The 21,841-nt window shown below is 36.6% G+C and overlaps 1 protein-coding gene across 1 annotated transcript in view; it reads right to left on the reverse strand.

Moving 5' to 3' along the window:
* LOC126976066 (E3 ubiquitin-protein ligase RNF19A-like) overlaps positions 1 to 21,841 on the reverse strand; it is a 98,231-nt gene that overhangs the window by 45,618 nt on the left and 30,772 nt on the right. The window contains exon 2 of the mRNA XM_050824230.1: positions 5,340 to 5,437. Within this exon, the coding sequence (XP_050680187.1) occupies positions 5,340 to 5,437 (98 nt within the window). The remainder of the gene's footprint in view (positions 1 to 5,339; positions 5,438 to 21,841) is intronic.

Consider the following 21,841-nt stretch of genomic DNA (forward strand, 5'->3'; position numbering starts at 1 on the left):
CTATTACCTACTTCGAATCGCATCAAAGAAGACGGCATGGAAAAATTATTTTCTTATACACTTTTCTCATACAAAATCAATAGAAATAAAAGTTCAAAAAACTAACATTTTAAAAAAAAGAAAGAAAGTCAATGTCTTAGATTTGTCATGTACTAGAGGCTTGTTTATTTGTTAAAAAAATTTAAATTTATTCACTCGACTGGGCGACTGTTCTTTGTTTCCATCGCGTGATCCCACCAGACTTCGAGTACCCCACATCAGAATTACTTTGTATCAAAAAAAAACTGTCATGTTATGTGTGTAAAAATATTTAATAAATAACCAAAAGATATGTGAGCGGAGACAGTGTTACATCGATTAAAATTTACATTATTAACACTATTAAAGAATATTGCTTTTACTCAATAAACGAATATTATCAAACGAAGTGGTAACTGGCACCAATACTATTTTCAATATTATAACATTTTGTGATTATTTTTACTACATTATCTCTTAACATTTCATTAATTATTGTAATTGTATATTGTAGGGCCTTTTAGGTATAGGATTATGTTGGTCGTAAATGTAGCAGTAATTAATGATTGTGTTAGGTTATAATATTATAAAATGAAACCCCTGGAATATTTGCATGTCTATACAAATGATGACGCCAAAATCTCTGGCACGAGACTGTCATCGTGCCAGTTTTGGACATCATCATCATCATCGTATAGTGGACTACAATCTTGTACCCAGCGAGAACACGTGCCCAATCACGTAAGACGACACTGAGGCATACTATTGCCTGATAGTAAATGATTCAAAGTGCCAAACAATGACTTCTCGACAGCTTCTTTTACGTGCTGTAATTGTCAGTCGATTAACGGCCGTCACGATGCCAGATTTTGGCGAGACAACACGTCCTGAGGATGCCTCGTGTCGAATTGTTTAAAGACAAATATTGGCGGAATTAACACTAAAGAAAAAACTCAAATCATTTGTTATAATTATGGATTTCGGCAAAATAACGCCTACTTCAATAAATTTTATTCGCATGTCTGTCAAGACGAAACATGTGCCTACTCTTAAATTTGTAACAACTTTACTTGTGAATATTTCTGGCAAATAAAGAACTTTGACTTTATTGATCATCCCAATAACGACATATTTTCCACGATAAAGACTTTCGTCTGAACTCGGAATTGAGGATTAAATTGAATGGAAATGACGATTGTCAAATTTGTATGTATGTGATTACTGCCGCCCATTTCACGTGGACAGCGTAGAATCTTAAGCGTGCGCAGACGCAGGGGAAAGTAATGCGGCAACACTGAATGTGAGACACGTCATGTCGAGTCGGCTACGTGTCTAATTTCGATTTTTCAACAAATACAGTAAAACCCGACGACAAGAACTGCACATTAAATAGTATTGTCGTCACATCTACATTTTGCTTTCAATATTGTTTAGTATTCAGCGGGGAGCGATGGTTGGCTACGACTGAGTTACGACAATGTTCTAAACGACACTTTCCGAAGTGAAAACTTCTTTAGCCTAGGTTCGCGTCACCGAGATGATCATGACTGGTGCACGCAATAAATAAATAATTAACAAGCGTTTTCTGTACTACATGGATTTGTATACGAAAAAACCGTTTAGTTGTTAGTTGAACAAAGAACAATTGATGTGGATGTATTGGTTAGGTAAGGATTAGTGTTTTCCCGTTGTAGAATGGCATCTCATAGTAAAAAGTATTCAATTAATTAAATCTGACGTGGCATCGAACCATCGTATACAAAAGTATGCGCTGCATTATAAACACTATTTGAAGGTTATATGGGGCTACATTTCTACTAGTGAAGCAATAATGTGTAAACATTATTGTGTTTCGGTCTGAAGATGGCTGTGCCAAGTGAAATTACTGGGCAAATGAGACATAACATCTTGTCTCAAGGTGACGAGCGCATTTGTAGCGCCGCTCAGAATTTTTGGGTTTTTCAAGACTCCTGAGTGGCACTGCATTGTATCAGGCAAAGCGTATCAGTTACCATCAACTGAACGTCGTGCTTGTCTCGTCCCTTATTTTCATAAAAATAATAATAATGGGAACCAGATAGAACCCCAGAGGTAGAATTATGAAAACGTTAAGAGAAGGCGCACACACTTGATGAATTTGAGGCTGAAAACATTAGATTATATTGCACTCTCCAAGTCATTGAATTCTCCGATTCGTGCAACACGTGAACACGTGACATCGAAGCATGTGCACCTCACCGTACCACTGATACAGCTCAACACATTCAAAATAAACATCTCGATTGCACATGTTGTATTTCTACCAGAGTTTATCGAATAGAAAGATTTTAATCTATACATTCTTATAGTTATAGCTCGTATAGACATCAGATGTTCAGTCACCATCGCTTTTTTTTAATGAAAATAAGGCACGTGCCTTATTTTCAGCCTTATTACAGCTGTACAGCTGATGGTAATTGATATGCCCTGCCCTTTACAATTCAGGGCCACTCAAGATTATTGATAAACCCAATAATTTTGAGCGGCACTACAACTGCGTTCGTCACCTTGAGACATAAGATGTTAAGTCTCATTTGCCCAGTAGTTTCACTAGCTACGGCGCCCTTCAGACCGAAACACAGTAATATTTACACATTACTGCTTCACGGCAGAAATAGGCGCCGTTGTGGTACCCATAATCTATCTCCCACTGGTATATCGCTAATTACATCAATAATGTGCCGCCGACTAAGTTTATCACACTGATACCAAAACGTGCAATCCAGACTTCGCACCCTTTTCTATTCAAGAGGAATACAAACAAAGCATGTATACGGGCACCTGATGGTGTCATTACCGCAACCTATGCCCCTTATTACAACAGAGGAATCACAAGAGCGTAGCCGACCATCAAAGCATCGAATAAAAGAACATATGAATTCGAAAACCCAAAACAAATTGGTTCGTGGCCAGTGAAGAGCAGACCAGAGACACAACAGTTCCCCAAAGAATCTCCCTATTGCGCCGACGCTTTTTATACACTTTATATTTAATACCTAACTTTATAAAAACAAGAAAATAAAATAATAAAGCTGCAGTGAAATTGAAGTGAAAAGCATAGTATATTACGCACCTAGGGAGAAAAGTAGATCACATTTACCAGTGGGAGGTTCCTTTGCACAGGATCCCGGCTAGATTCTCATAATCTGCTAATAAAAAAAAAATCCCACCTTGATGAAAAGGTTTCTTTTAGTCCCTAGTACGAGGGACAAAAGTGGCCGACTCTCTCCCGGCAAAACGACTTTTGTCCCTCGTACCAGGGACTAAAAGAAACCTTTTCATCGAGGTGGGAAAAATTTTTTTTTGACCCATATAAAGGAAGATTACATGACATTTCAATATGCCAGGTGCTACGTATACGATACGAAACTATTGAAACCACTCCAATAAAAGAAAATAATTAATTTGGTCGTAGTTTTATAGTTTTTTAATCTTAAGTGATTAAAAAACTATAAAACTATAAAATCAACGATACAATTGAAATAAATAAGAACAAGGGCGACACTGATCGAGGTCGTTCAGCTGACGAGACGGTTCCGGCGACGCTTATTTTCGCCAAATCGATTAGTCGCGCTCCATTACCGATCGAATTATATTTATAACTACTGCAAACAGTTTCATTTATTAACCTCTTGTTTATTGCGAATTTAGCTTCGTTTAACAGTTTACGGAGTTGATTGATAACCGAGATAACTTATTTCATTGTAACTTACATCCGTTTTCAATAACGTCTCTAGTTACTGATATATTGCTATCACCGTTTAATGACAAGATCTTAGGAAAATTTATTGAAGTAAGCGCTACTTTGCGGAAATCCATAATTATACAAATGATTTAAGTTTTCTTTAGTGTTAATTCCGCCAATATTTGTCTTTAAACAATTCGACACGTGTTTCAATGTTTCACAAGACAAATGTTGGCGGAATTAACACTAAAGAAAACTCAAATCATTTGTATGACAAGATCTTATAGTTATATTATAAGTTATAGTCTAACCCCCTTATTCATAATGGTCCGCTAACTTTAAACAGCCGCTAAGGAGTGTTTTTTTCTCATTCTGACTTAGGTCAATAGAAGAAGACAGAGCGAGAATTAGCAATGCTTAGCAAGTTAGCAGACTATTATGAATAAGGGGGTTATGCTTTATATTCGATCGATAGGTTATTAAAAACGGCCCTTAATTATCAGAATCCCGATTACGGAATATTTACTTTTAAGCCGAAGTTACATCTGTCCTGAATTATCAGATACTGAGAAAGATATTTTGAGTTTACTAACTCAACTTACTAGTCTTTTATTGAGCGATGTATATTCTTCTACAATATGATCCCAGCAAATGTACAAATCAAATGTGTTACGAAATTAAAGAAAGAGAAAGGTTACTATAGCATAAACGATTTTCTTAATGATATCACAGACTGGGAATGAAGCGAACACACTCAGGCTCTTTAATTATAAGTTTATAAAAAAAAATCCCGCTGAGTTTCTAACGCCCGTTCTTCTCAGGTATGAGGCAGGGTGGTTTTTACGTTCAATAAGTGATTTTGAATCCTATTTTGAATAAAATTATTTGAATTTAAATTTGATACAGAAGATCAATCGGATTTATAGAAGACATAATACAAGAAACAGGTCGAAGAGGTGTCCGAAGTAGTGGCAGTGAGGAGGTCAAAGACGCTAAAGCATCTAGAGCCCTATAATGTATTTAGCTTTTATACTCGTATAATATTTTATACTAGTAGTTGTCCGTTGCAATCGCAACTAAAGATTTTGTCTCAATAAAATGTTTAATATGCGAATAATCATTAACAGAGAGAGTTGTCATACTGAAACATGCAGGCCAAGCCTGTCAGCCATTAAGTTGGCATAGCGATATCCAATTATGCACGGACGTACGCCAAGACAGGGAAGATATAAGTAGCATATAAGCATTACCTCTTATAAATTAAGCATTACTTTTGTATATTGATTCCAGAAGTGAGAGATATCCCTTAAAAATAACAAATTGTTTAAGATTTGAAAGAGCGACATCTCAAGTCAAATTCCTAATATGCAATTATTGGAGTTGAGCAGGTTATCGACTCTAAAGTAGATCCTGTAGATGACTCCATCATGGAGTCAGAGTTGAACAAAACGTACCAAAATTTCGGTCGCTCGAACAGAACCCGAGAGGTGCGGGTTCAAGTCCTGCATCACCCATGAATTTTGGTACAAATTAAATAAGTAGGTATATTTAATTAAGTAAGGGATATCACATAAAATAACAAACTGTTCAACATTACCTCGTCATCTTCAGCAATGTACTGCACTGTCGGCTGGCGAGGCAACGCTTGCTCAGCATTACTCTGTTTACTCGCTCTTCCTTCAGCCTGCTCCAAAACTGTAACAATAATTATGTACTAATGAGATTGGTTATATACTGATTTTATACATGTGTGTGTTGTGTGTTTCGGTCTGAAGGGCGGCGTACCTAGCTTGTGAAATTACTGGGCAAATGAGACTTAACAACTTATGTCTCAAGGTGACGAGCGCAGTTGTAGTTGCCGCTCAGAATTTTTGGGTCTTTCAAGAATCCTGAGCGGATCACTGCATTGTAATGAGCAGGGCGTATCAATTACCATAAGCTGCACGTCCGGCTCGTCTCATCCCTTATTTTCATAAAAAAAATACACTTGTCGTGTAATAAGGGGTATTTAAACACTAATGTGATAATAGGTATCACATGAGTGTTTTAATACCTAATTATCAACAGTTGCATACAAGACTTTATCTACACCCAGAATATGAATCCTCTATAAAAGATTCTGAAACAGCTTACTGCTAACATTAAAAAAGCCAGTCCTAGTAACCATAATATCATCCAAAGGAATAGGAATCCATAATATAAAACAACACTCGTTTGGATGATGTAATGGTTATTAGGACATTGGGTGTTTTAATGTTGGCAATAAGCTAACTGTTTTATAATCTTTAATAGATGATTTAATTAAAGCATGGGTGTAGATAAAAATAATTTAAACTGCACACTGATTGAATATAGGACATAATTAATTATAGTTAACGCCATAACATGAGAGCGGTAATTCCAATATCTCGTGCTCACTTGCGCTTAGACGCTTAAAGACTTACTGCCTTATTAATAATAAAACGCTTTTCGAAGATTTAAAGCTATATTAGTTAAAACGTGTTTGACGCCTTCCGAACGTTCGATAAAATTCCTTATTCATATTCGTTAGATAAATGTCCCATAACTAATACGTCTCTATAGTACGCATTGTTGCCATTTCGTACAAAAAGACATGATTTTAACTAATTTAATGAGGAACTGTCAATGGAAACAGACTTCTTTTCAATGTGAATGGTTTGTCAGTTGTCAAAAGTTGATCTCAAAATAACTTCAAACTTCAAAAATCAAAGTTTTGAAGTCTCTCGGTTGTCAATCTATGACGGATATCCAACAACTTTGAGCGGGAAGCTATTTGTCACATTATTTAACGAACAGCTGATCAATGTCGGCGATGTTATTTTGCGTTCGAGTGCTTAAAATAGGTTTATAGAAGGGTCCTAGCTACTATAATTCACGTCAGCTTTATCGACGAGATAATGAGCGTTTTAACTCTATTATGCGATTATGATTACCATTTTTTAACAAGCGTATATTAGCGATGTTTTAAATCCCCGCTAAGTCATTATAAATAAGAGAGTTATTCGATATTGATGTGATCTGTGCATGCTCTCTCAACTCAAATAGTTGGTCTCTAAGGTTGAAGGAGATGCGATCGGTGTTTTATAAATTTTTCTTAATTTTTTGCCATCCCAACATAACATCCGAACATATCCCAAAATATCACCTAGCCAGCCTAGCGAAACTCTTAGAAAAAAGCCATTGTACGAAACGTGCAGTCATTGATAGATCGACAGATGACGGCTATAATCTCGTAAAAAACGTAGATAGCCGAAATCCACTACGTCCTAAGCAACTGTTCGCTTTCAAACTTAGCCAGATTAAGTTGAATTCGTCGCTTCAATATTGTACCTACTATTTCAAACTTATCTCAAATCACTGCACGTTTCATACTTAATTAAATTTCAATATTTACTTAGGCAGTCCCGCCTATTATAACGTAGTATTTACTTTACGTATACTTTTTTATACGTTTTGACTGTAGTGTTTATAATCATCTTAAATATTACGCATCTTAATGTAATTAAATACCATCCACATTAAAATCTCAAATACATTTAAACAATAAAAATTAACATAACAAAAGCTGACTATTTGCGTCATTAAAAAACCCAAATTGGCCGAGGAACTGTTATCGGATGCAGACATAATATTATGATTCACGATAACATTTTTTATCTAGATAGAGTTTATGATACAGTCAACGATATCGTTTATCAAATCTATAATTATAATAAAATTTAAGTTCGCTGCTGTGATTATGAGTTTGGTCACACTGGGTTACAATACGGATATACCAGTGGGAGACTCCTTTGCACAGAATGAAGGCTAGATTTCAGTAAATCAAACCTGTGCAGATTTCTGCTGCGAAGCCGCTGAAGACCCCATACACATCCTTATGGAATGCAAAGCCATTGCCAGAATCAGGCTGCGGTGTCTTAAAATACCTCACGTAACTGGACCCTCTGAGGATCCTACGCCTTTTAAAAGTAATAGGTTTCGAGGATATAATTTTAATTTCGGCACAGTTACACGTTTCCTAGTTCGTAGCCTCGATTCTCTTCCTTAACTTTTGAGTTGAGGGTAAGCGCGCTAACGCAAGCAGGTGGCACAATAGATCATAGGATTGAAGTGCATTTTAATGCCCAAATCATAATAAAATAAAAAAAGGCTAACTGCAGACTTTCGATCGGCCGATTGTTTGGTTGAGTTCGGCTGTTAAGTGCGCACACTGGCCCGACTAAACAGTTGAGTCTGTGATGAGTGCGCACACTAGACAACTATCGGCCGACAGTTTTAGGGACGATCGCTATTAGTTTTAAATCGGCTATTGATGAGTCTGGCCGACTAAACAATTGGTGGTGTACGCGCCTAGAAGAGCGCTGTACTGATTTAACAGTCGGCCGATAGCTTTCTGACGGTTCTGTTTGAAGGCAATCGTGTAGCCCATCAAACTTTTTTGTCGGCCAATACCGAATCGTTATACTGTGCGCACTCTCATACATCTTAATACTGATTAAGAAACCAACCAAACTATCGGCCGATCAAAAGTCTGCAGTTTGCGGGGTCTCTAAGCCGGAGACTCGCCGGCGAGTGCAAAGTCTCTTCAAACCTAGAGTCCATTGGACTAACAGATATATTAGATCGTTAGTGATTTTCTCTCCATCCAGCCTAGAGAGCAGGCGGTAGCGGTTCGAGTCTCCTTGCGAGAAGCCCCGCGCCTGTTAGCTACATTTTCTTGCTTCAAGACTCGGTTTCGCTGTAAAACCCTTTAGGGCTATCAGAACAGAGAAGGTGTTTAGTCGGTAGTGGTTTACACACGAGCATCGTTTCGGGGTCTTTAATACCTAAATGTATTTTTCTCCTCTCCAGATATAAGATTAACATTTTCAGAACATTTATATTTAAAGCTTAGTCTGACCAAGCCCAATTCTATAAAGAAAATTTGAGATCTAGTTTGAGTTGAGCAACAGCTTGATAGATACGAGTTATGTCGGTTCCGTGAACGTTGCTCATTAGCCATTACACCATAATCTAGCCGGAATCCAGTGCAAAGGAGCCACCCACTGGTAAATCGCTAATTACATCAATAATATGCCGCCGACTAAGTTTATCACACTGATACCAAAACGTGCAATCCAGACTTCGCACCCTTTTCTATTCAAGAGGAGTACAAAGACAGCATAATATACGGGCACCTGATGGTGTGATTACCGCGACCTATGCCCCTTATTGCATCAGAGAAATCACAAGAGCGTAGCCGACCATCATAGTAATTTCACTAGCTGCGGCGTCCTTCAGACCGAACTACACAGTTATGCTTACACATTACTGCTTCACGGCAGAAATAGGCACCGTCGTGGTACCAATAATCTAGACGGCAACCTGTGCAAAGGAACCTCCGACTGGTAATAGGTACCTACCTATTTGTTATTACAGTAGTAATAGTGCGATTTTTATAAAAAAAATCGATAAAACAGTTTATTTCGCTAGTTGAACGATAATACGTACAACATAGCATTATATTACGCGGCTGGATATTTTCACGACCGCTCAGTACATAACAGTGGTTAGTGAATAGAGACCCTCGAGTTTGAATCTCAGTAGTCGCAAACGTTAGGATGATGTATGTCACAGTAGTGTGTTGGTACTTTGAGCATACTTCAAATTCAATGTAATTATCTCATTTCTGGGTCAATAATGATCACGTAGACAACTCTATTACATATTATTTTGCATGTCAATTGACGAAACATATTGGATTATTCTTCTTAATATATATAAATTACGTGACACGTTGTTAGTCCCCGATGAACTCCTAAACTAATGAACGGATTTAAATGGGGATTACTTCATGGAGTGCAGTTCAGTCCAACTTGAGAGATAGGATAGTTTTTATTTCGATTTGGGACCCATAATTATTTTTATTTTTAATATTTGTTTTGTATGTACATATTTTCTATGAGATAATTTATTGACGCACGGGTTGACAGTTCTGCTGTGAAACAATTTCATTACAGTTATCAACAGGGAGGAATGACGTTCTATACATAATATAGAACGTCATTGACAGGGAGCATATTTTACAGAATAATTCTTGGGTGTTATGAAATATTATTGACAAATTAATAAAAAAACAGTATTTTATTTATTATGCACAGAACAACGTCTGTCGGGTCAGCTAGTAATATTATATATCTTAACTACAATGTTCCATCGTTTAATGGGCATCGTATCTTTTAAACGCGAGTATAACTAACATCACCTAGGATGAGCGTGTAGTAGCCAAAGATGGTGATACACTTATGTACCTATTAGTGGACCGCAATCACAGAGGAGATGGCGTTTTCGTTTTTGATTCCGACCACACTACAGCAGATAGCCTGCTCAACACCAATCATTCTAGCTTCATCTTCAAATCTATACGATTTTTATTATTTATTTATTACACTTTTGTGACACCACATTAACAAAATATAACTTAAATACTAATATACATAATAATAACATATGGTGCAAATGGCGGCCTTATCACTATATAGTGATCTCTTCCAGGCAACCATTTGTAATACAATAAAAGAGAAAGACAGTACATTAAAAGGGTAAGAAAAGTGAAAAAAATATACACACACATAACATATACCACACAAAATATAGATTTATATATAAGAAAGTAAAATAATACGTAAATAAATTATTAGAAGTAATAATTAATTTTTGTGAATTGTTGAATTATTATGTTGATGGATACAATACATACAGATACTACGAGGGCGGCACTGAAAATTTCGGGAATCAAGGAAGTGACACAACATTACTATTTAAAAATGTATTTATTGCTTTTCGAAGTATTCTCTGCGAAATTTGACACATTATTCCATACGATGGAACCAATCATTGAAGCAATCGGAAGTTGGGGTCTTCAAAATGGCCGTTTTGTAGGCGTCCACAGTTTCTTCAGGTGATGAAAATGTCTGACCACGCAATTTATTCTTTATTTTAGAGAAAGTATAGAAATCATTAGGGCTTAGGTCGGGGCTGTACGGCGGATGGACTAATAATTCTATGTTTTCTTGCTCTAAAAACTCTTTTGTTCTGTGCGCAGTGTGAGAACTCGCATTGTCGTGATGGAGGATGATGCGGCGGTTGCAGTTCTCTTTACGGAGTTCAGAAACGACCTGTGGCAAACAAATGCTAGCATTCCATTCTGCATTAACCGTTCTTTGTCCCTCAAGAGGAATAGTCGCAACATGGCCGGTTTTGGAGACAAACGTGGCCATTTTTTTTGCAACACTCCGTGAACGAACAATTTTTGTAGGCGTTCGAAAATGAGTTAAAACTTATTTTCGAACACCCAAACTGGTTTTTTGTTCCGGGTTCGTTGGCGTATATCCAGGACTCGTCACCTGATATGATGTTGTATACAGCATTTGAGGATCCTGCGTGGAATCTTTCGAGAGTTCTGACGCACCAAGTAACACCAGCCGCTTTTTACTCTTCACAGAGCAAATGCGGTATCCATCGGGAAAACAACTTTTTTACACCTAATTGTTCATGCAATATTATTTGTATTTGATTCATGCCAATGTCTAAAGTTGCCTGAATTTCGCGGTATGTCACATGTCGATCTCCCTCAATCAGCTTACGCACAGCATCAACGTTTTCTTTGGTGACTGCAGTTTTTGGACGACCTTGACGGGGATCATCACTGAGCTTGACACGTCCACGTTGAAATTCAGCAAACCAGCGATAAATTGTGGTTTTTGATAGGGCTTCATCACCAAATGCAGATATCATCCGGTCAACACACTGTTTTTGTGTTAAACCACTTCGAAAGTCATAATAAATCATCGCTCTAGACCTCGCTTTTCTCGAGTCAATTCCATCGAAATCAAATGTTAAGTTAAGAATTTTGTTTTAGTGTTAATGTACTTAGATTATAATGGAGCTGACATGTACAAACATATAAAAGCCCCTAAATAAATAAAGAAAAAAAAAATCATATGCTATATAAAATCTAGTAGGACGCTCAAACGTGATTCAGTGGTATGCTATTTGTCCAACCTACATGTAATTACGCAATTCGTAATCATGGCTCGTCGGTCGATCAGGGTCTTAAGAGACCATAAAAACACTTGACTCGTATCATGTATGACGCTATTACAGCTGACAATATCTAATGGCATAATAGAGATTGCGCAATTAAATATCCTACTCATTACAATATATTGAAAAATAAGTCACAATTTAAATATTTTCATGTTTTTTTTTATGGAAGAGCAGGACCAACGAGTGTATGGGTCATCTAATGTTAATTAGTGATCACCGCCACCCACAATCTCTTGCAACACCAGAGGAATCACAGGAGCGTTGCCGGCCTTTTAGCAATATGTACACGCTTCTTTGAAGTTACCAATGACGAATAGGATTGGAAACACCGGAGGAAGGTCATGCTCATACCACAGCTTGGTTGTATTTGGAAGAAATTTCTTGAACACCGCACTGTGTTATGTTTATAAATGAAAACTGATTTCTTTCCCCTAGACATTGTATAACTAATTATCTAGTCTTGTAGACTTGTCAGGTCTTGCTGGAAGGACCATTCTAACATTGTAACAGTGGGAGGCTCCTTAGCACAGGATGCCGCTCAAAGTACCAACACACTACTGTGACATACATCATCCTAACGTTTGCGACTACTGAGATTCAAACTCGAGGGTCTCTATTCACTAACCACTGTTATGTACTGAGCGGTCGTGAAAATATCCAGCCGCGTAATATAATGCTATGTTGTACGTATTATCGTTCAACTAGCGAAATAAACTGTTTTATCGATTTTTTTTATAAAAATCGCACTATTACTACTGTAATAACAAATAGGTAGGTACCTATTACCAGTCGGAGGTTCCTTTGCACAGGTTGCCGTCTAGATTATGGGTACCACAACGGCGCCTATTTCTGCCGTGAAGCAGTAATGTGTAAGCATTACTGTGTTTCGGTCTGAAGGGCGCCGTAGCTATTGAAATTACTGGGCAAATGAGACTTAACATCTTGTCTCAAGGTGACGAGCGCAGTTGTAGTGCCGGTCAGAATTTTTGGGGGTTTCAAGAATCCTGAGCGGCACTGCATTGAATGGGCAGGGCGTATCAATTACCATCAGCTGAACGTCCTGCTCGTCTTGTCCCTTATTTTCATTAAAAAAAAATATATTTATGGCCAGCCTAAATATATTATATTAAACAAGATGAACTTACCATCAAATGAGTTAAGTTATAAGTTAAGTCTATGTTATTTGCAATACGCATGTGCTTAGGCCATGCTAAAAGTTACAGGTCTGGCCATTTGTGACACAATTATGTAAAAACAATTAGGGTATTCAAAAACAAAAACACTCCGACAGTCGGTCACATTAAATATTTCAGGATAAAATGTACTCTACAACTTATACTTTTCTGTACTCATGACAATCATATCAGCCGGAAGACGCCTACTGCAGGACAAAGGCCTCAAAGATGTCCACGACGATCGGTCCTGGCCTGCCCTCATCCAACCTATTCCGGCGATCTTGACCAAATCATCGGTCCATATTTTCCTACCAACACTGCGTCTTCCGGTAGCTGGTCGCCATTCAAGGACTTAATGCTGCTCCACCGGCCAACTGTCCGTTGAAGAGCATTGCCCACTGCCACTTCAGTTTCTCAACTATGTTGACTGACTATGACGTTTGTTCTGTTACGGATCTTCTCATTTTTGATTCGATCTCTGTTGATATCTTGATAATGTGTTGCAATATTTAATGGAGATTGGTTTAGGTACTTACGTGCCTTAACGTACGTAAAAGCGTAACAAAACACTCCTGAAGATCTCACGCCTCTTAAAGGCCTCGAAGTTTGACTTTTGATAAAATAAGACCCTGACTGGGTAAAAGAAACTTATATACTTAAGTATTAACTACTTGTGAACCACAGTTCCAATGGCATTTAAAGACGTGCATAGGACACACGAAGGGGCAGAATAAGAGATTGGCCGAGTACTCGTTTAATAATCGGTACTCGGCATATTCGGTTTTATTTATATTACTCGTACTCTGCTGAGTATATATACTCGGTTTATAAAAGTAATATATTTCTGGGAGATATTTTTCAAGATGTATATTAAAAATTTACCATATTGGAAGTGTCTCTCGCGTAAACTATTCAGTTTTAAAAAAAAGTGAAAAAATATGTGAAACCTCATTTTCTTCAACCTCAAATTTGAAGACCTATCCATAGACACCCATCCGACACCTATGGGTTTGATGAAAAAAAATTTTGAGTTTCAGCTCTAAGTATGGAGAATCCCCTCAATTTATTGTTTTTTTTTTCTATTTTTGTGTGTAAATTTTAATGTGTTTCAACAGTATTTCAGTTCTTATAGTTTTGGAAAAAAGTGTGTGGCATACACGGACTGACAGACAAATATGACGAATCTTTAAGGATTCCGTTTTTTGCCATTTGGCTGCATTTTGATAGCCGACCTGTCCGTAAGCGGCGTTAATCATTTGGAAATAAACAGGGAAACAAAGTGAATATAATATCATTACCTACAAGTTAGGTGTGTACATCATTGTGTGCTGTATGTACGGTGTTCTGCCGTATTGAAAAACCCAAGCAAATGTTTGTAAGTCCAGACACTGAACACTGGTTTGATTTTCCTGTTAAGCTCGCTTTACACGGTGCGGTATTAATCGCGCATCACGACGCGTTCACACGGTGGGTCGTGCTGGTGCCAAAAATGATTACGAACTAATTTATAGAAAGCTATCGCGTTTGATAAAAGTTTATAAAAAATTTCGCTGCAGTGCTGAATCAGTAATATATCACTTTGAGCCAGACTTTTAGGTACAGGCAAGTCTGTCTCACTCCCCGTGGCCTCTACAGAGTAGGCCAACCAGTAAAGACTCACGATCGAGCAGTGACGCACGAGCCTACTTTACCGATCTGGCCGGTATTTTAAAAATAATAGTTAAAAAAACTAAAAAGCACGATTTATATAAAATTCAACTAAAAAATAGAAAATAAATTTAAATTGAAAATAATGTAAAAAAATATATTTTATTGTAAAAAAAAGCGAGGGGTGTAGAAGAATTATTATCTTAATAATATTTTAAGAAGCACCTTTTTTTACAATAAAATATATTTTTTACACTATTTTCAATTTAAATTTATTTTCTATTTTTTAGTTGAATTTTATATGAAGCATGTTATTATTTATTTATCATTTTTTTTGTTAAATTTTATATAAAAGCGTATTTTTAAAACTATTAAGTATTTTAACATCAATTCCTGCCTTATCGACTACTCGGATATTTTGCAAATTGAAAAATTGAATAATTTTATCAAATTAGTGTAATGTCATCAGTCCTCGATAAATCTACAACGTTTGAACGAAATCTAGCCGTTTAAAGTGGGTCAAAATCGCACCTAAAGAAGTCGGTTACAAACATACAAACTAATATAAAGCGTATAAAAATGGAGAATAAAACATAAAAAACATAAAGCAAAGCATAGGTCATTGCGATCCAAATTAAAAAAACAAACAGCTGAAACCATCTTATATAAAGTGATTTTTATTATAATTACCATTCATGATACTATTAAAACATTTTTATTTCCTATATATACTAAGTAAGTTTGACTATGTTGTGGTGTTCCAACGCATACAGTACTCTGCAACTAATGTAGGTTTGACAACGAAAGAATATTGATTTAAATTTACGATTACATACTTATTTATATTATAGAAACAACTGAGCTATTTTAATAAGATGACCTCATACTAGGTAGGTACAGTTTTAGGTAAAGAAGTCAACCCTAATGTCGTCAGAAGAGGTAAGAGTCACGCGATAGAAAGAGAGGCAACTTCTAGGTGAGTAAAAATGTAAGTTAGTAGCGCTGTGTGATATGAATTACACCTTATTGTATGGTCGCAAGAGTTTCTATTTCTTTTATTTGATTTTGCTGAGTGAGTCTTCTGTACTTGTACTATTACATATTCTTTGGTACAGGATTGCAGCGCAGTGAATTTTTACGTTTCGTACTCCTATCCTATAGACTAAACTGTTGATTGACTGTAGAGGTTACATAGCTTCAATTCATTCATAAGATAATTAATATTAGTTGAATTAATTGAACAATTAAATATATTCTATTACTTATATTATTATGAATAGAGTTAAAATTGATAAATTCATTTTTGGTAGGTCCTACTGTACTAGGTACGCTAGCCTTTGGCCTTTAGTTTCGACTCGTGTTTAAATATAAGCAATGTCTAAAGATTGCTGAACGCTAAACAACAGAACTTTTTTAAAACATGTGTTTAACATTTTTGTAATAACAAAGTTTTCGTATATCTTTCCTTTGTCAGTACAGAATCACATGACAGGGAGAAGTAATTTTAAACTTGGAGTAGTTTTATATTGCGTTTATTAATAACAGTCGGAGTTTAGACGGAATTCGAGCGACCTGTGATATCACGCGCCATGACAGTCAGCTGTTGCTCTCGGAACCGCGTTTACCGTTAAAAGGTATAAAAACAAAGTAATGATGAACGAGCTGAGGCGGACGCGCCGTTATGTATCGTTTGAGCGGTCGCCATTGAGAATAAACATTAACTGTAATTCTTTTTTGTAGTACAGCCTGCGGGTTAATAGTAATGTGATCACCGCGGTCTATTTGGTATTCTAGCAAGGTAGGCACTGTAGATCTAACTAGGCGCAGTTGTGCTTTAGTCCGATAGTACGACATAAGTTGTATGAAGCGCTGCTTGCTTCGTATAGTATGCAACCTGGAGACTGCCTACCGTAGGTAGTAAATTAACTTGAACACTAGTGCTATATTTATTTAGGTTCATAACGAGATAGGCACTGCCTTAGTGCCTATATGATATGCACGCTCCTGCGTCTATGTGCAACATGTGACAAATGAATACAACCTTACTTTGAGACGGAAGTACGCCATTGTTTGTCATTCTTTTAAATATTCAATAAAACTCCTTGAACAGCACACTATCGATGATCAGTTCACGGGTATTACTTATGGTATGAGGAGGAACGAAAGTGTGTGACGGTTGACAGCAGAATCACTTGATCGTTGCAGCCAGCGATTTTTTATAATAAAAATAAGAGACGAGACGAGCAGGACGTTCAGTTGATGGTAATTGATACGTCCTGCCCATTACAATGCAGTGCCGCTCGTCACCTTGAGACAAGATGTTAAGTCTCATTTGCCCAGTAATTTCACTAGCTACAGCGCTTATATCTTTTACGTGTGTGTGTTTTCTTCTAGTTAATGTTTGTCCATGTCGTTCTACGTGGTAGCGAGTTCAGTTAGTGACTCGATGTTATGAATATAACCTGAATCTATTATAAGAATGATATTCGTAATAAAAATGTTACAACACGGAAGGCCGTCGCTCAAACATAAAACTCACATTAACTTTTAAAACATATCATCGACCACGTGAAACATATAATATGACAGTACATTGTTATCTTATGTAAAATGCTACTTGTTTTAAAAATATAAAAAACGTTAGTAGTACCTACTTAGAATATCCGAGAAGAGAGAGTCAAAATTTTATTTGCTTAGGAAACATAATAGATATTGCAAAAATAATAAAATTATTATACAAAAGTAAAAGTAAATTCAAATTCTTATTTTTGGGAAAATATAGCCCCCTTATCCACTATTCTCATTTGATCATAGAAATATTTTAAATTAAAAATGTGTATATATTTACTCATATTTACGTATGTAAAACACTTTATAGACATTTTAAATATGCATCGAATTAGTCGAACTTGTACAAACATCAATATTGATGATTGATTTGGTTGTGTGTCGAGTCAATAGTTTTAAGAGCCGCGTCATTCTATCGAGGTTTTTTCAAATGTTGATAATTCATATTTAAGGTGTGTGTAGACTGATTCCGTCGCCACTTCGCCGCCGCTTGTAAACCATACTATAACAATTTATAGTATGGATTATACATATACATGGTGTATACGCCTACATGATATAGAGTACAATACAATTATTATACTCTATATCATGTAGGCGTACTGTATAATCTATAACACTAATAAAATATGCTACAATACTCTTTTTTACACAATGTTTACTACGCTAGTGCCAGTCATGTAATATTATGCAAACCCATTATCATAACCAAAAAAGGTCTTAACCGACTATTTACTGTTAATATGTTGGTATCCCCAAGTCCTCAAGCCACATTCGTACGTTTCTTAACGCAGCCTCTAATGTCACTATGTCAATGTCAAGTCGCAAGTTATTTTGAGGTCACGATAATTTTTAAAAATAGGTATAAAATAAATGACTCTTTTTCCGTAAGTCTAAGTCCGTACTCCTTATTTACATGAAATATACTCTATTTCTTCTAATAAAAGTTGGCAACTCTAGCCGCTTGTGACAGCCATATCTCTTTAATTGTAAAAATAACAAACTGTACATTGCTAGTGTAGCTCGCATAATGTCGAATTTATATCAGAAGATGATATTTCTACTAGCACTATCTCTCAGCCATCAACCAAGCTTTGCGTCTAAAGTTTTACATTATTGTCGATAAATATTTTTAAGGGTTTTTCCGATACGACTTATCTTTTTAATTATGAAACGTCTCGTTTAATAAAACCTCCATTGCTATACAACGATATAGATCACTAACAGTTTATTAAAATAAAGTAAGCACATTCAGCAGAAGCCTCCAACGAATTAAACTGGTACTAATATTGAGAGAAATAATAGCGGCAACGGAGCGCGGCGGTCTGAGGATAAGTTGACAACGTCGCGTGTAAGGAGATCTGTCGTCTGCGGCATCCGCGCGGCGGCAGTGTAGTCTATACGTGTACTAATAATGCTGTTAACAAACAACGAAGTATAAGATTAAAAGCTTTGTCATCAGTGGATGAGGTTAGCCTGGTGTTAAGTTATTTAATCTACGTGTTACGCTATGTTGCGATAAGAATATTTGTAATAGGATTAAAAAACATTAGTTTACATTAGCTGTACTAGAATAAACGATGCCAGATTTATTCACGCCAGATACTCAATGACTTCCTGCGGATTATCAAGGGTCATAAACTAAATTACTAACGTTTATCACTAACAATTACGCCAGCGCACGCGGAGATAGTGATTTTTTCCGACTTCACAAAATGTTAATGTTTCCCTAAACTTTTCCTCGTGAATCTGGGCATTAATAACAAAAAGTATAATGCAAATCCGTAGACCCGGATATTAAGTTGTAAAACTATTCGCATATAACTTATATAATTGGTGTTTCAGACTAATTTCCTAAACAGGATGTCTTCTACATTTCCAATTAGTGGTAGTGATAAACAACTCCTTTGACTTTGACTGTGAGACGAAAGGACATATTTTTTAAATGAAAATGAATGAATGTTATTTTTGTTTACTAATTGATAATTATAAAAGTTCGGAAGTGGATTAAGACCTAGGGATCAGATTTATCCATACACCACGCGCACACAGCGTCGCCAAGAACTCTTGACGTTTCAAGTAAAATTTAACGTCATCATTACATAATTTAACGTCTAATGCCGGTTCACATATGTGAACCGGCGACGTCGATCGGTATATACCGATCGACGAAACCCTTACGAGAGGGTTAGCGAGGGGTGTGTGTGGGAAGGAGAATAATTGAGATGGGAGGCAATATGCTGGCTTACTTCCTTTATTGTTCTTTGTAGAGGATAAGTCCAGTGCCTTAACTGCCCAGTGATTAAAAAATAAGGCGACAGCCCTACCTCGTCTCTACACAGCCTTGGTTGAAGTAGGCATCGTTTCACGTACTACCCCTACTCCTATACTAGGTATAATAGCTCAGAAACATATTGGCCTGGGGTTCCCAAAATTCTAACCCCCCAAAGAAAGTGAAGATAGAGATTGTTACCGCGAAAGATTACTATTATCCGACGTGTTCGTAGGATTTAGAGGTGTAGGAGGAAACCAGGCCTATCTCACTCCCCGTCTTCCAACGCATACATTACTATCTGCAACTCATGTAGGTTTGACAACGAAAGAATATTGATTTAAATTTTCGATTACATACCTATTTATACTATAGAAAAACTAAGCTATTATTATAACTTGACCTAATACTACTACACTACTACAGTTTTAGGTAAAGAAGATAACCCTAATGTCGTCAGAAGAGGTAAGAGTCAGGCGAAAGAAAGAGAGGTAACTTCTAACTCCCTTATTCATAATGGTCCGCTAACTTTAAACAGCCGCTTAGGAGTGTTTTTTCTCATTCTGACTTAAGTCAACAGAAGAAGACAGAGTGAGAATTAGCAATGCTTTAAGTTAGCAGACTATTATGAATAAGGGGGTCAGTAAATACAAATGTAAGTTAATAGCGCCGCGCGATCTGAATTACACCTTATTGTAGGGTCGCAAGACTATTTCTTTAATGCATTTTGAGGAGCGAGACTTCTGTACGTTTACATATTCTTTGGTGAAACTACGAACTATATCAATTTATCCGCGAGCCAAGTGTAGGTAACTAGGTAGGAGGGACATCTGCATAATTATCTTATATTGTGATGCCGCGTGCCGGCTGACTTTTGTCGCTACGTAACAGAACGTTCATTAACGAATGTCAATAGCTCTCAATTGAAGCAAAATCATGTTCGCGCCATATAATTAATGTTCATTGTAAAGACCAAACGCTAGTGTCGTGTTTAATGACCGCCGTGTCTCCTACAAGAACTTGAGACGGCAATTGGCTATCGAAAATAACGACAATAATGTCAACATGGCGATTGATATTTAAATATCAATCGTATTAATGTAGAAAATATTGTAACTCTGAAATGTTATATAAATAATAATGGTCTTCATAAAATATTATTAAATCATAAAAATAACATAAAAGGCACATAATTAAATGACACAGAATGCATTAAAACGACAAATGAAAATGCGAAACATGTTATTAGAACGACCAATGGAAATGCTAAATCAGTCATGCGTCTTGTCAAATCAGGGTTGACAAGTTTCATTTTATAACAAGCAATAAGGATTGTTTCACGTAATAATATGTGACCATACCATTTGTTGTCTGCGCAGTTTTTTTTTATATAAGAGGGAGCAAAACTAGAAAAAGGCTCAAGGGATGGGGATGGCGAGGCAACCGCCCATGAACATCCGCAACAACAGGTGTCAAAACATGCGTTGCCGGCCTTTAAGGTTGAAGTATGCTCTTTCTTGAAGATCCCTAAGCCGTGTCAGTACTATAAGAACGCGCTATCGCTGTATCTAAATTTCCTCCCACCATCCACAAATGAACCCGTGTTGTACATTAAAGCTACATTTTCGGCCCAACATAACCAAACACTGACGGTTGAAAAGTTTAAATTTCCGCACGATCATCACGAAGTTTTTCGTATTATGTCTATTGAGAATTCTTTGCTAACGCGGCTTTGCTCTGAACAGTCATTATTAAGGCGACACAAAATGCCAGCGACCTTGAGCGATATGAGTTCACCGCTGCCGGCCCGCCATCTATGTAACAAAGGCAATATTTTCAAAATTCTTGCGTGGAAAACAGTTTATATGCTTACAATCCTCGTTATTCACTACTAATCTGAATAAATAAACCTACACAAAAAAGTACAAGCTATAAGAATAACTTTTATGAGAGAAGTACCAAAAAAATGCGTCACGCCATGCCAAAAAACTTGTTTAACTTCAAAGAAAAGTGGTAGTTCAAAAAGGCTCGGCAGTGTTAACTATAACCAACAGCAAGCATTAGCAACCTACAAATAAGACTTAAGGATATGTGTAACAGGATTAAGTAGTGTTCATAGCTCGAAATGCTATACTTTCACCACAAAACTTGTCTAAAAACATCATGTTTGCGTGTTTTCTGCTTACTCTTCGCCTTAAGTTACTTTGACAAACACCCATAACTATACTGATAACGCACTAGCAATATCCGACATTCTATGTACATTACATTGTATTGAACAAAAAACAAGGAAAAAGAGTATTTATAGATGTTATTAAGATTCCTTAG

The sequence above is a fragment of the Leptidea sinapis genome, chromosome 39 (genome assembly GCF_905404315.1).
Source record: "Leptidea sinapis chromosome 39, ilLepSina1.1, whole genome shotgun sequence".
In the NCBI taxonomy this organism is placed as follows: Eukaryota; Metazoa; Arthropoda; class Insecta; order Lepidoptera; family Pieridae; genus Leptidea; species Leptidea sinapis.